Source organism: Mustela erminea, chromosome 9, assembly GCF_009829155.1.
Source record: "Mustela erminea isolate mMusErm1 chromosome 9, mMusErm1.Pri, whole genome shotgun sequence".
NCBI lineage: Eukaryota > Metazoa > Chordata > Mammalia > Carnivora > Mustelidae > Mustela > Mustela erminea.
In genome coordinates this window covers 93,382,100-93,397,934 of record NC_045622.1, presented here as the reverse complement: position 1 = coordinate 93,397,934, position 15,835 = coordinate 93,382,100, and the positions used below count along the sequence as shown (strand labels likewise).

General features: G+C 37.1%; 1 protein-coding gene across 3 annotated transcripts in view; it reads right to left on the bottom strand.

Annotated features, from left to right (window-relative positions):
* The window catches only part of TTC17 (tetratricopeptide repeat domain 17), a 117,554-nt gene that overhangs the window by 77,117 nt on the left and 24,602 nt on the right, over nucleotides 1-15,835 (bottom strand). For all 3 annotated transcript variants that reach the window (XM_032360411.1, XM_032360412.1, XM_032360413.1), the window contains exons 3-11: nucleotides 14,631-14,800; nucleotides 13,876-13,987; nucleotides 13,470-13,601; nucleotides 7,981-8,090; nucleotides 7,247-7,391; nucleotides 6,397-6,536; nucleotides 4,559-4,719; nucleotides 3,138-3,250; nucleotides 953-1,099 (exon numbers count right to left, since the gene is read on the bottom strand). In XM_032360411.1, the coding sequence (XP_032216302.1) occupies nucleotides 953-1,099; nucleotides 3,138-3,250; nucleotides 4,559-4,719; nucleotides 6,397-6,536; nucleotides 7,247-7,391; nucleotides 7,981-8,090; nucleotides 13,470-13,601; nucleotides 13,876-13,987; nucleotides 14,631-14,800 (1,230 nt within the window). The remainder of the gene's footprint in view (nucleotides 1-952; nucleotides 1,100-3,137; nucleotides 3,251-4,558; nucleotides 4,720-6,396; nucleotides 6,537-7,246; nucleotides 7,392-7,980; nucleotides 8,091-13,469; nucleotides 13,602-13,875; nucleotides 13,988-14,630; nucleotides 14,801-15,835) is intronic.

Sequence of the window (15,835 nt, the reverse complement as noted above, 5' to 3'; positions counted from 1 at the left end):
TTTGGCTCAGGTCACAGTGCCACAGCCCTGGGATCAAGTCCCACTTCGGGTGCCCTGCTCAGTGGGAAGCTTGTTTCTTCTCCCTCTTCCTCTGCTACTCCCCCTGCTTGAGCTATCTCTCTCTCTCAAATAAATAAATAAAATCTTAAAAAAAAATACATACTTATTAACTTATTATCTGTATCATCTGATAGAATATAAGGTCCAGCAAAGAGCTTGCATGCCGTATCCACAGTACCAGCCTGACGCACAAATAGGAGCTCAATAAAAGAATGCTGATTAAAAAGTGAAATGTAGCTGGCCCTTGAAAAGCACAGCTTTGAACTATGCAGGTCCATTTACACGTGGATTTTTTTTTTTTTTATAAATACAGTGCAGCACTATATATGTATTTTTTCTTCCTCATGACTTTCTTAATAACATTTTCTTTTCTCTAGCTTACTTTATTTTAAGAATACAATACATAATACCTACAACATAAAAAAAAGTGTTAATCTACTGTTTATGTTCTCAGTAAGGCTTTGGTCAATAGTAGGCTATTAGTAGTTAAGTTTTTGGGGAATCAAAAAAGTTATATGCAGACTGCGTGGGTCAGTCGCAGAGTCGCTAGAGGGGTCGCTAGAGGGGTCGGTCCCTCTAGCCCCCATGTTGTTCAAGGGTCAACTGTATATAGAAGCATATACTTAGGTCAAGTTTAGAAACTTTTGAGGGTTGGTAATTATACTCAGAGCCCAAAGTTTTGAACCAAAATTGGTCTATATGCCTCACTTGATTGGGAAGAAGACCTCAAGACAGACCTGGTGTCTTGCTAATCTACTACCTAGGAGAATGCCTTCTGTTTAATAGAAGTTGACTAAGTGTTTGCTGAGCTAAGCTGAACAGTGATAAGGACCGTCACTGCTTTCAGAAATCTTGTCTGAAAAAAGTGCTTCATCATCCTTTATTAACTTACCCTATATGCATCAGAATCCCTGCCCCAGATCCAGAGAATGGAATGGGCTACAGGAGAAGACTTGACCAAATCACTGATATCACTCTGATTTGCCTGAACATCAAAATTCACAGACATCATACTGGAGGTTGATGAATCCTCACCAAACTAGAAAATGAAAAGAAAAGTTGAATCAAACTAGAAGCAGAAAAGAAGCTGTGATTAAGATTTAATCCAACTCAAAACCTCAGTGAATACTCAAACCCAGGAGGAAATCTGAAAGTAGGTCAGTAATAAAGTAATCAGAGCTTTACATTTTCAGAACTAGGCTCCAACATTATTCTCTCAGAAAATGTATAATTTAGCAACTTTTAATCAACTATTTTATTGGAGTATGAGAAAAATGGCATGGATTCTTCCTTTCTTTACTGTCCCTTTACTTCCCTTCTGTGATTTAGTCTCTTTTAAGTTTAAACATGAGCTGATTATCTAAGATGTTTGGTTCATTATTGCCCTACCCTGTCTAGACTAAAATGATTGGTACTCAATAGAATTAGTGTGCTGTGTGAGAAGCAAGGAACTTTAAAAAGGGCTCTCAGGAGTTTAATATAGCTATGATTTAGGCATTATAACCATTATACAATCAACTCCCAATATAAATATAGCTTCCCTCCAAACCAAGGTAAATCAATGCTTGATATTCTTAGGGAATACCCCAATTCCTGTTTATTTCTAAAACATTGTTACATAAGGGAATGGGACCAGGATGGGAGGGAGTAGAAAAGAATGGATTCATTCACTATGTAACAGAGATACAACTTATGGATATATAATACTGAAGCTACACTAGTACAGGGGAGTCTTCCAAATGGTCTGTCTTGAGACCATCATGATTACCAAAAGTCACCTTGGTTTCAGTCTGTGTCATTTGTAAATATTATTCCCTTTTTTCCCCCCTTAAAATAATGTTTGGATTTAAGACAGGGAGCTATAGGGGCACCTGGGTGACTTAGTCGGTTAAGCATCCACCTTCAGGTCAGGTCATGGTCCCAAGGTCCTGGGACTGACCCCTGCATCAGGCTCCCTGCTCCACGGGGAGCCTGTTTCTTCCTCTCTCTCTGCTGCTCCCCCTGCTCATGCTCTCTGGCTCTTTCTCACAAATAAAGAAATATATATCTTTAAAAAAAAAAAAAAAGATAGCTATAATATCAGCTGTGTAAGTCTGATGTCCCTTTACTGTGTTTGAAAACTAAACATGGGATATTGCTAGGAACTAGTTGACAAAAATCATGGGAAGCATTTGGTCTTTATTACTAATTCTCCCCTAAACGGCCTCTTAATTTTTGCTTCTTTTTCTCAATGAGTTCTGGGATTTTTTAGATTAAAAAGTACTAATTCTTCATCATTTGTCCTCCTATAGAAGCTGTTCTGATCTATTAATTATCTTAACTGCTCATCTCTGAAAATTCCTGTATCTATGATTAAAGATATGATAGGTTTCAATAGGATATGATAAACTTCACTTTATTTCCAATATCCTTTTGGAAGATATTTCAAACTCTGGTTGTGCTTATTATCTGCTATCAGTCCAATTAGATGCCCTCTGGTATCATTATAAATATGTATTATTTCTTCCCAACTAGTTAGCTTAGGATTGTATATGACTTAATGCATATGTGTGTGTGTGTGTGTGTGTGTGTGTATACACACATGTCTATGTATGGATACTCACAGAGAAAGAAAGAGAGAGAAAATACCCATGCCATGTAGCAATAGGGCTTAATAAGAATTTCCTGTTGATAATAATCATTTTGTTAATGTTTTTAGTTGAAGCAACATAACTGGACTGCTGACTCGAGGGAAGAGCATGGCTACTCTTCCCCAAATTTTAAATTACTGGTCTTACTCTAGCAAGTTAAAAGGGAGATGCAGGCTTTGAGTTAATACAGCCCAATCTAGCTCTCATGGTAAAGGAGAAAAGAAACAAAGACATATACAGCTAGTCCTTGGGGGGACTGGAAATGTCATGCAAGAAGTAACTGAGTACTATCTACAAAATCTGACTTCATAAACATACTCAAAATCTTAAATTAGTCACAAATTTGGGGATCAAATATACAAGGAATCAAGGTGGAAAAGCAATATTAAGCAGTATTACTCTTAGATATGCAAAGTTACAAGAGCTAGAAGACAGCAAGAAAAAGACCTGAACATAGTCCACATTTTCAAAAATATCTCCACGATGGTAGCGCACAGGTTGGTCCCACTGGCAATGTAAACTATGCTGCTGGTTGACCAGACGGCATATCTGATGATTTCCTGGAATAAGAAAGGAAAGTACAATTTTTGAGAAACATCAGCAACACCAACATGGTTTCTTTGGTCTGAGTCACTTAGTTTCAGAGCCTGGCAAAGTACTTACACAGGGAGTACCATACACGGAAACACTCATTAATAGTTAGCTAAATTAAATCGTTCTAAAGAAGTCTCAGTTTCTCTAACTATAAAAAAAAGGGGGGTTCCACTAAATCACCAAAATATCTTCTGGTAATTACATTCTGTGACAGTAAAATCTATCAATTACATTGTTTTAAGAGACTTTTGCCATCTCTCTGGAGATAATCTGCTTTATATAGTTCATAATTCTGTTTCAAAATTATTATAAGAGCTCTAGTTATATTGTAATACAGAGCAAGCAGTAAATAACCCAAAGAACTGAACATACTCTTTATACTCAAAATAGCAAAGAAAACCTAGTATGTGGATTGTAAAATGGACTTTAAATGGTCACAGCTAAGGTTCAAAGATTTAAGAGACCTTCCATATCAATATTCTATTAATTTATTCTTTGATGTCACCTGTTAGATCTGCTCCCTTAGGGTTTCATTAGAAGTGAAACATTCTGGATATAACCAAGTCACTGATATCCTGTCAACCCAACTGTCCTTAGACAGTGGTTCTAACTTCTGGGTCATGGACTCTGAGAGATTTTAATAAAAGCTATATGCCTTCTTCCCAGAAAAAAAATTGTGCACATACATATTACAGCATGTAATTTTTGGGGAGGATTTCAGAATCCCCTGAAACTAATCCACTGACCAAGGTTAAGAGTTCCTGCTTGAGACAAATTCTAGCCTAAAATCTTACTTCTAAAATAAAATATTTGTTTTTAAGGGAGGAAGAAAAATAAGACAGCCTTATTGCCAGTGTTGGCTTGATAGTGGATGGTTTGTTTCAAGGGTGTGTGTGGCTTGTGTTTACTTGGTATAAGGCCATGTTACTCACATTGTGTTTTCAGACCAGCAACAACAGCTGGTCAAATAGGAGCTTGCTAGAAATTCAGAATCTCAGGTCCTACCTCAGAAGAATCTGCATTTTAACAAGGTCTCCAAGAGATTGGCATGCTTACTAAATCAAACAACTGTTGTTAAGACTTCTAAGATCTAAAAGATTTAATTTTTACTTTAAAATGTGAATTAAAAAAAAACTTGATGATGACTCGATTTTAAGACTGAGGGAAGTCATAAGCACAACTTTATACTGCTTTAGGGCTACACAAAAGTTATGAAAGTAGAACATGCTAGAAGTAAACTTCCTAAACTGTCTTTATTTGGAATCAATACTCACCTAACTGTGCCTCTTTTGCCATCTGTGTCTCATGGATGATATTTCTTAAGATTTGCTCTTCCTGAATCAGCTTATGTTTTTCTAGGATCTCCTGCTGTCTCAGGTAGTGGTCATGCTGCTTTTGATATTCTTTCAACTCATTCAGTGTTCGCTGGAGGGATCTTAACATTTTTTTAACACCAGGAAAAAGTTATAGATCTTTAAAACGGAATTTTAGAACTTTTTAAAAATATTATTTATTTATTTATTTATTTGACAGACAGAGATCACAAGTAGGCAGAGAGGCAGGCAGAGAGAGGGGGAAGCAGGCTCCCTGCTGAGCTGAAAGCCTGGTGTGGGGCTCGATCCCAGACCCTAATATCATGACCTGAGCCGAAGGCAGAGGCTTAACCCACTGAGCCACCCAGGTGCTCCTAAAACTGAATTTTTAAACCCACATACTGTATAGATTTTTTTCTGGTCCTCAGCAATAATTGCTAGTTTTTTCCTTTTAACATACATACAAACACTGTACTACAAATTTAAAAATAATGGGGGCAAAATAAATCTATTGTTTTATTAAAAGTTAGAGGCAAAAAGATGGATGCAAAATTCTTCCCTTACAAAGGGCTCTTTTGATATTAAATGGTGTATTGGACTGTTCAGGTACCCAAAAGATATAGTGATACACTATAAATCTTGACATATTCAACAACTATTCTACTTCATATTCATACATATTGACATATTCAACAACTATTCTATTTCCCCCCACAAAGTCTGTGTTAGTTCTACTGCCACCTTTTCATCTTTTCTTTTGATTCTACATAAAGACAAGGTGAAGAGAAAGGGCCAAAAGTACCTCGCTCTTAAACTCTAGCTCCTTGTATTTGTGGATTTTTGGGAAAAAAACCACAGAAACCTGGCTTCGAAAGACATTTTGTGTACCACTTGATATCAATAAATCAGCTGCCTGATTATATTCAGTCACAGAATCATTTTTACCTACTACATTGTAACACATGGAGATTTACGAGTTGTACAGATTGTGTACGAGAGAACCAATTTGCTCAGCCAGGACAAGTTCTGATCAGGTGTAACAGAAGCCAGTATAAACAAATAAGTGGTCATTCCTTCCTTTTCACCACATTATGCTTTAAAATGATTGGAAAATAAGCAAATGCAATAGTTTAATGAGTTCCAAATCTCCATTTAATTCTCTAATAATCAAAAATTGCCTCAAAACATGGAGGCTAATTCCGTAAGAATAATTCATTTCCAGTTATGTGAAGTTTCCTAACTGGCCCTACTACTTATGGAATCAAATACATTTTTATTAAGTATATTGCAAGGACCAAGTACAACAGCACTTCATCACTGCACAATTTACAGAAACTGGATTAAAATATGGGCCAAATAATGTTTCTCAATGTCACTTAACTAATGTAACATTAGCCCAATCCTAGCATCTAATGGGGAGAAAGAGCAAATGCAGCATGTGCAAGTTATTTTTCCGATAATGTATTCTATGGAAACTAAAACATAACTGAATTTCTAATTATCTGGCAGCTCCCCTACTCCATCATAAAAGTAACTGATGGTCGAAGTATAAAGACCTAAATGACAGAATTTACTGCAAACATTCTCTAGTTCCTGGAATTCATACTATTAAAGATTCCTCTACACAACCTCTGAGTTATGCTAACCCACCCTGGATCTGAAGAAAAGGGACAGGACTAGCAGCAGTGAAGAGGTGTTTTTAATTCTAATGCACAAATTAACACGGGCATTACCCTACCCAGGTCTAGCTTATGATTCTAGAGTGCTACGGTTTCAGTAACATTTTCTCTCCCAATTACCTATGTTGAGCTTCCAATTTCTGCTCGAGTTTTTGCTGACAAAGGACAGCATGCTTCCTCTTTATAGCTTGCTCAAAGCCAGGTTTGGCCTGCAAAGCATGGTCATAACAGAGCACTGAGTGGTTATACTCCCCCAGCATCTGAAGAGACAAAAACAAAACAAAACAAAACAAAACACACACACACACACATATATACACACAGGAGGAAAACATTAGTCACAGCATGGTTGGACCTGCCCAAACCCCCTAACGACTTACAAGATCACACTTACATCTCACTCTGTAGCGAACATTATTTTTAATAATTTTGTTTTATTTATTTATTCATTTGAGAGAGATAGGGAGACAGAGCACTAGCAGGGGGAGGGGAAGGGGAGAGGCAAAGGGAGAGGGAGCAGCAGACTCCCCACTAAGGTGGGAGCCCAAGGTGGAGCTTGATCGTGGGTCCTGGAATCATGACTTGAGCCGAAGCAGACGCTTTACCATCTGAGCCACCCAGGTGCCCCTGGCGAACACTATTTTTGATCAGTGACCAAATCCACAACATAAGATATGCTGTACGATTGCTTAACTAGAAAGTAGTGCTATCTTCAGAGGGGTACTCTGCAGGAATTTAAGACTCCTATCAATTTAATTATTTTTCTTTTTTGTCAAGAGGCTAGGACCATTAGGATACAATATTATGTTGAGGTATTTTCCCCCTAATTTCTTCATTTCCATTCCCTTTTCTTCGTTCAGAACAAAAGAGGAAGGGGTGGAAAAAGGTAATTTTTTAGTTGAAAATAAAATTTAAAAAGAAAAGGAAATAGCAACTGCTTTGGCTCATGAAAACACAAAGTTGTATTTACTGCATATATATTTCCCAAAGTGTAATAGCTGGTGAAGAAGTCACTGTCATCCAGGGCTGCGTGGACCACCACAGCAGCATCTGCAGAGAAGTGTGCTCTGTGTAGCACATTTGCCAAGTTGACCAGGGCAATGTCTTTATTGTGCCTACAAGAGAAGGAGAGGTGCAATTCGGTGTTAGGAGAGACGTGTGTGCTCCGTGACTCCGTGTAACTATTTGACAAGAGAATATTACATTCGAAGTTATTGAACTTAGAAAAATAACTTTGAGTGTACTGATAGAGAAAATAATTGAAGAAAATCCTACTGTTCATTTTTATATAGCTCATGGTGCTTATTCAATCTGACAGCTATGAATTTTGCCATAGAAATAAGGTTGGGCAGATACTTTATGGCTGTAAAATGTATTTAGGGATCATTATTTGCTTTGAGAAAAATTTAATTTATGCTAATTCCTCCAGGCAAGGTCCTTATAGTCAAGTTTCAAGTGAACCAGAGGGCCTCTACATTATATATTTTTTCCTTAATGGAAATCAGAAAGATATTGTGCTATTAACACCGTGAACTCTTTGACATCTGTCATTTTTTTGTGATGGGACTAAATTCTTTGAACAGGTACAGAGGAAAGTGTTAAGTACAACACAATGCTTCTTCATATTGTTTTCTTATGTGCTGCTTCTTTACCAGTCTTGATTTATATGGAGAGTCAGGAAGTCCAGAAAGGGAGAAAACTTACCTGGAAGAGAAGTGAAGTGCTCGCATGGCACATTCCACTACTTGATACGGCTCATTCTTTATTCTCCAATAAAATGAAGCCATGTTATACAGTACCCATGAGGAAGAATTCTAGAGATTAAACAAATAAGAGAACAATCCAACACAACTCATCACACTTTCTTCGACTCAGAAAGTTCAAAATGAGCACCTTCACTATTCTGTCTCTTCTAAAATTTAAGCTGAAGAACAAGACATTACACCAATGAATAAGCAGGGCACAAAGTACCAAGAGACTATATCTGTCAAAGGTGCCTCCTGATCACCAGCGGAGCAAGTACGTGACTTCAGGTGTCATCTCCATGGAGAGACCACTCAAATTTCCCTGCTCCAAGAGGGAAATTAAGCTGAAAAGCCCACCAAGTGACCCAAACTTATTGATTCCTATTTCAGGACTTTAGAAGTTAGGACCTAACCTATTTAGAAATGCCAGTTGTTCCAACATGAAATTCCTCAAGCTAACAAAGTTTCCTATTTATTTAAATATCTGAATGAAGGTACATATGTAAGCAAAAGGCAGGCTTATCCTTTTGTAAATGATGAATTTTTATTTGTTCTTCTTTCATCTGTGTTCACAATCCAAACCTTCACTGCTAAAAATTATGTCTTTAGTATAGAGTAGTAAGTGTATTATTTAGTGAAGTTAAACAGAAATTGAGATAGGTTTGCTTTTTCTGTGGCCTGGATTCATAACATATACTAATTTCAACCACACAGAGGTCTAAACACTGAACTGGACCATGACAAAAACTCAATGTAAATTGTTAAAGCCCATGTAGAGAAATTTCAAATTTGGCATGGCAAAAAAAAGTCATATGAAGTTAAAAAAAAAAAAAGTTATAAAATTTAATATAAACTGGGAAAAGTATATATGACAACCACTGTTTATTATCTTTAATACATAAAGAGCTCTACAAAAGAAAGACAATACAAGACAAAATACAAGAGAATATGGGTCAAAAACATGCACAGACAAATTCAAAAGTTCAAAACAATGGTCAATTAGCAGGAAAATGATGTAAAACTTAACAAAGAATATAAAGAAAAAAGATACAAATTTTCCTTTTATAAATTCGCAAAGATTAAAAAGAATGCCAACACTCATTGTGGGCTATACTAGGAGTTGTGAGTATATTAACTTCAGATATTAACTGTAGAAATGTTAGTGAGTGCAACATTTCTGGGGGACAGTTTGCAACATTATGTAAAAAGCCTTAAAATATGATTACACTTTGATGCCCACAATTCCACTATTAAAATTTTAGGGGCACCTGCATGGCTCAGTGAGTTAGGCGCCCAACTTTTGATTTGGCTCAGGTCATGATCTCAGGGAAATGAGATCAAGCCCTTCATCAGGCTCAGAGTGCAGAACCTGCTTAAAGAATCTCACAATCCCTCTCTCTGCCCATCACCTGCCTACCGCCCCTGTGTTCTCGCTCTCTTAAAAAAAGAAAAAAAAAAATCTTGTGAGAATAACTGTTTTAACTATAAAGATGTGTAAAAATAAAAAGATTATGTTGTAAGATAGTAATGATCTCTGAATGTTTTTTTAAATTTTCTCTTTTATAGACTTTTTTTTTATGTAGTCTGAATTTTTTCCAAAAGGACAAATTGTTCTACCACTTGTAGGCTCTCTCTTTGCTTAGAGGACCCCTTTCAATATTTCCTGTAGAGCTGGTTTGGTATTTGCAAATTCTTTCAGTTTTTGTTTGTCCTGGAAGCTTTTTTCTTCAAAAAGAGTTATTTTTAATATTAAAACTAAGTATAATTCTGCATTAATCAGCTTTAAGTATTCCCTCTTCAAGAAATGTATAGAATTTGCAAGTGATGTAAATAAGGGTATAACACTTGCATATGTTGTTAAGGGATATGTGCCACTTTCTTTCAGATTTGACTTAAGACTTACGTTTCAGTCTGTTTTGACAGCCCTTTGAGAAAGTTTTTTCAAATTAACAAATGCTTTGATTTTTATCTCTTACGTTCAGACTTTATTTTGTGAATTGGGACCAAAAAATCGATTACAAATTCTATAGGAATAAGTGAAAAACACCGTGATAAGTAGACTATGACGGTCTATATATGTGTGTGTATGTATGTATATGTGTGTGTGTGTGTGTGTGTTGTGTGTATATACAAACACATATATATATGAAGTATATATTGGAATATATTGGAAGTAAGAGAAATCACAATATATTGGAAGTAAGAGAAAAACACATCTTTAAAGGAGAAATTTTTCTGTAAGATTTCTCATAAAATTTCACTGTCAATACTTTTTCCTTCTCTTGGACATCTTTTCCCTTGGCTTTTAGGAGACGGCATTCTTCTGGATACCCTTTTGGATCTCTTTTGCTGAACTCTCCCCCTATGCTTGACAGCTAACTGTGGGAGGACCAGGGACTCAGAGTGGCCTCTTCTCAAACTTCCCTCTCCTCTAGATGACCTCATCCAGTCCCATGGCTACAAACACTCCCTACTTAATTATCCTTTATCTATCTATCCAGCTCTATCTATCTATCTATCCACCCTCCTGGAGCTCAAGTCTCTTTTAGGTATTTTTTTTTAAGATTTTATTTATTTATTTGACAGAGATCACGAGTAGGCAGAAAGGCAGGCGGGGGTTGTGGGGGAGGGGAGCAGGCTCCCTGCTGAGCAGAGAGCCCCAGGCGGGGCCGATCTCAGGACCCTGGGATCAGGACCTGAGCCGAAGGCCGAGGCTTTAACCCACTGAGCCACCTAGGCGCCCCAGGTATTTCAAAATTTAATGTGACCAAAGCAGACTCTATCTTCTGTTCCTCTACCCCAGCACTGTTCTTCCTTCAAGTTGTTCATGCCAAGACTTCAGGAATTATTCTCAGTTCTTCTATTCCCTTCATTCCCCACATCTAACTCATCAGCTTCTAAACTTCTAAACATTTCCTGAAATAGTTTAAGTCCCTCCATTTCCAAAACTAATCATTCTAGTCCAAGCTATGTCATCTCTCTCATGAATTACTGCCCACAGCCTTAGAACTCTCTGTTTTCAGTTTGGGTTCCTTCAGTCATTTCTCCAACTAAGTTTAAGAGTATATTTTTAAAAATAGTAATTGAGGGGCACCTGGGTGGCTCAGTCATTAAGCATTTGCCTTCGGCTCAGGTCATGATCCCAGGGTACTGGGGTCGAGTCCCACTTCGGGCTCCCTGCCCTGCGGGAAGCCTGCTTCTCCCTCTCCCACTCCCCCTGCTTGTGTTCCCTCTCTCACTGTGCGTGCCTCTGTCAAATAAATAAATAAATAGATAGATAAATAAATAAATAAATGAAATCTTAAAAAAAAATTTAATTGAATTATGTCATTCCTCTGCTCTAGCCTCTAGTCTCCCACACTCAGGTTTCAGCGCGCAGAGTCCTTACTCTAGTTTTCAGAGTCCTGCTTAGTCTGGCCCTGGTCTACATCTTTGGCTCCTTTCCTCTCCTTCCCTCACTAGGCTCCAACCTTACGGAGCTTCACCTGTTAAAGACTGTATCTTAGTGTCTCTCCCTAGCCCCCTGACCCTGTCAATTTACATGTGGAAGCCCTAACCCCCAGTGCGACTGTACATGAAGACAGGGCCTAGGAAGAGGTGCTAAAGGTTAAATGAGATCCTAAGAGTAGGGCCCTAATCCAATAAGGCCAGTTCCTTCATAAGAAGAGGAAAACATACCGGATCTCTCCCCCCACACACACAGAGAAGGGGACATGTGAGGACACAGTGAGAAGGTGGTCATCTGCAAGGCAGGAAGAAAGTCCTCAGCAGGAATGAATCAGCCAGCACCTTATCCTGGACTCCCCAACGTTCATAACTATGAGAAAGAAGTTTCTGTTGTTTAAGCCACCCAGTCTGTGGTATTTTATGATGGTAGCCTGAGCAGACTACTACACTACTGAGCTCATGAAGTCTTCAGAGCCTTTCCCTTGGCTTAGAATGCTCTTCCTTGACTGCTGACTTTTGGTTCCTTCTTGTCATTCAGGTATTAGCTTAAATTTCACCTTTAGAGAGAGGAGGACCCTAACTGTTCAATCTAAAGTAGCCACACAATTACCCTCTACCTTAATTTTCTATAGAGAACTTACCACTATGATCTACTTTCAACTAACCAACCTCTGAAGATATTTTAAATCCTAGGCCAGTTTTCCTAGGTAGTTTTTATAACTCATCAAGTTCTGGGGCTGCAATGTTTTACATTACCTTCAGAAAAACAAGATGAAGACAGTAACTTGGCTATAAAATCGTCAAAAAATATATATATGCCATATTTGAATAAACATATAAACATATAATAAACTCTATATAAATCTTGCCTGTTCACATTTTACCTAGTACCATTATAATACTGCTTAAAAACTAGCCTCCATTTCGGGGCACCTGGGTGGCTCAGTCGATTAAGCATTCTGCTCTTGGTTTTGGCTCCAGTTGTGATCTCGGGATCATGGGACTGAGCCCTGCGTCAGGTTCCACACTGGGTGTGGAGCCTGCTTCAGATTCTCTCTCCCTCCTCCTCTGCCCGTTGCCCCACTCTAGTGTGCTTGTTCTCTCTCTCTCTCTCTTAAAAAAATCTATCTATCTATTTATTTATTTATTTATCTCTCGGGGCTGGGGGGAGAGACAGAGTGAGCCCACAAGTCGGCAGAGTGGCAGGCAGAGGCAGGGAGAGAAGCAGGCTCCCCACTGAGCAAGGAACCCAATGCGGGACTTGATCCCTGGGCCGAAGGCAGCGGCTTAATTTTCTGAGCCACCCTGGTGTCCCTTTTACGGGGACTCTTGCTTACTCTTTTTTGAATAAGTAAATAAATAAATAGTAATTTCTTTTCTTTTCTTTTTTTTTTTAGAAAGGAAAGAAAGAAAGGGAGAGAGGGATGGAAGGAGGGAAGACACTAGCCTACATTTTATGATACAACTCAGACACAGAGAAGAGTTAAAAAAAAAATCTGCTTTCTAAATTCCCACACGTCATGCTAAAGGACACATTTAATTTCTTGGGTGCTGTTACATAATTTAATTCTCTATTTCATGTTTTTAAAAGTAGATGGTTCCTTAAAAGAAAATTATCAGAAGACTTTATGGTTGGTAGTGATTGTTTTCTTGTCCAGAGAACAGTGATGATCTATATATTGGGTAAATATTTCAAAGATGCTAATGTTAAATTTTCTTTCACATTCAAAATATATAATCTAGCCTATAAGCCCTGTTGCTCATGTTGGCTTATAATTTGCTTTTTCATGAATTAGTTTAAATAAAACTTTTGGCATCCCTTCTGATAGAGGGGACTAGACCACCAATGTTCCTCCTTAGCTTTGAACCATAGAGTTTATATTAATGTATCCATATTTAAAATCACTCTCTAGATAAAAATTATCTAAGCAGATTATTTTCTGAGAAAAAAAGACCGTTTGCACACAGAGTCTCTGGCCCTTTCAATCACTGAGGACTTACCTTCTGCAGCCCTTCATGAATGAGGTGACCAATGTCATCTATACTTCTTCCTAGTCGTTTAGATAAATATGTGAAGATTGGATCTTCTTTAGGTAATAGAGGTGCAGAAAGATTAACTCTCTCTTGTACACCCTGAAGAGAAGAAAAAAAATGAAAAAAAAAAAAAAAAAAAAAAAAAAAAAACCAGAACAAAACAAAAACCACACACCCAGAAAAAGGAGATCATAAGACAAAAGCTCACAAGTAACTCAGTATCTTATAGCACTTATTTTAAAGGAGTTTTAAGAAATAGGAGATGTTTGAAAAATTATAAAGCTGTTTGGAAGGGGAAAAGAAAGAAAAAATATTTATAAGCAGGAGACAGAAAAAAATATAAAAAAAAAAAATCCCAAATCTCTCTACTTACTCGCAGATGTTGAAAAGCATGTATACTATATGGAAGTTCTAGAATTTTGGTACAATCAGGTTGCTCAGGGTCTGGAGGGACAGGAGATTCTGTGTCTATATAATCTTCAGGGCTAAAATCAAGAAGCCAGGGGCAATAAATGAATGAAAGGTGAAAAAATGTCTAGTTTTTCCCTGACTGAACTATACTCTCCTAGCACCTCATCTTTACAACTAGTATTAGTCCACATTCAACCTTTCTCTCACACAGCAACTGTTGGTAGGCAGTATTTTAGGAGTTTAACAAGGGAGATAAATCAAGAGAGAAAATAGCAGGTAGACCAAAGAATGTCAGGATTATGAACTTTTTAAAAGTTTTTCAATATTCTTCCCAGAAATGTTAAACCGATTTACACTTCTGTTGACAGCCTCTCCACATTTTTACCAGTTACTTATTTTTAAATATTTTTTCCAATTTGAGAGGAGAAAACTATCTCAATGGTTTATTTTGTACTTACTTGATCATTACTGAGAGACAGATTTTCCACATGTTTGTTGGCTATTTGTATTTCTTTTCCTATAAATTGTTCAATCTCCTGTGGTATTAAGTATTTTTAATTGATATTTAAAAGTTCTACATGTATTTTAAACTTTCAAATTTCAATAAACTCATCTGTCACTGAAGCTTATCCACATTGATAAATAATTTCTTACCGATTTGAGAAAGGTCTATTCAGGGAAACATTAATTTTATTTCTGGAAAGAGAATTTCTTTACCTGATGTCTTTGCTTTCCAAAGTTATATATGTGCCATCATACAGATCCAGGTCCCCTAACGGCACCTTGGCTTTGATGCAGTCTGGATCCTCTTTATTATGTCTCTGTTCCAGTCCAGTATCTCTGTCCTCATTCTCTTCTATATGAATTTTTTGAGCAACTAATTGCTTCTGTTGAGAAGACAATGAGAACACAATGGATTTTTCTAATATTTCAGTCTAGACAACACATAAGAGAAAGGAGAATTTAATGTGTTGGAAGTCAGAAAAATCCTCTATGAAGAAAGATAAGGATTCTGAACACAGAAGTCCCCCCCTTACCTGTAGGGGTATATTCTAAGATTCCCAGTGGAGACCCAAAACCACAGATAGTAACAAACCCTATATATACTGTATTTTTTGCTATACATACATATCTATAATGAGGTTTAATTTATAAATTAAGCACAGAAAGAGATTAACAACTATAATAATAAACTAGAATAATTACAACGTTATCCTATAATAAAAGTTAGGTGATGTGGTCTTTCTCTCAAAACATCTTATTGTACTGTACTCATCCTTCTTGGGGTAATAGGAGATAATAAAATGCCTACATGATAAGATGAAATCAGGTGAATGACACAGGCATTGTGACACAGTGTTAGACTATTATTGACCTTCTGAGGATAGGTCAGAAGGAGGATCATCTGCTTCTGGACCAAGGCTGACCCATGGGTAACTGAAACCACAGAACACAAAACTGTGGATAAGGGGGAATTAATTTGCTGATACAAATAAGCTTCTCTAAACAGGTGTCCATATACAGAAAGTAATATTATATGACATTTATAATAATGGCAGTTGAATACCTTCATAATAGGATCTCTGACTACCTATAAAGCTGCATCTATCAATTTAACTTCCCTGGAACAAAATGGCTTAGAAATTAAAACTACTTTGAATTGTCCATACATCGTATTTCAGTCCTTCAAGACATCCAGCATGTTGATAATGTGGACTGGAATAATTTCCCCTAATGCCCTGTACTCCAGGTGGATTCCTGCTACTCACATTTTTTTTCCAAACATACAGAATTATTACATAAAAACCTATGTTTCCACCACCCACATCTACCATATGATAACATTTGCCATACTCATTTCAGATTTTTTAAAAAAGAAAAATAAGGTAGTTTAAACCATTCTTTACTGCCTTCAAAATCCC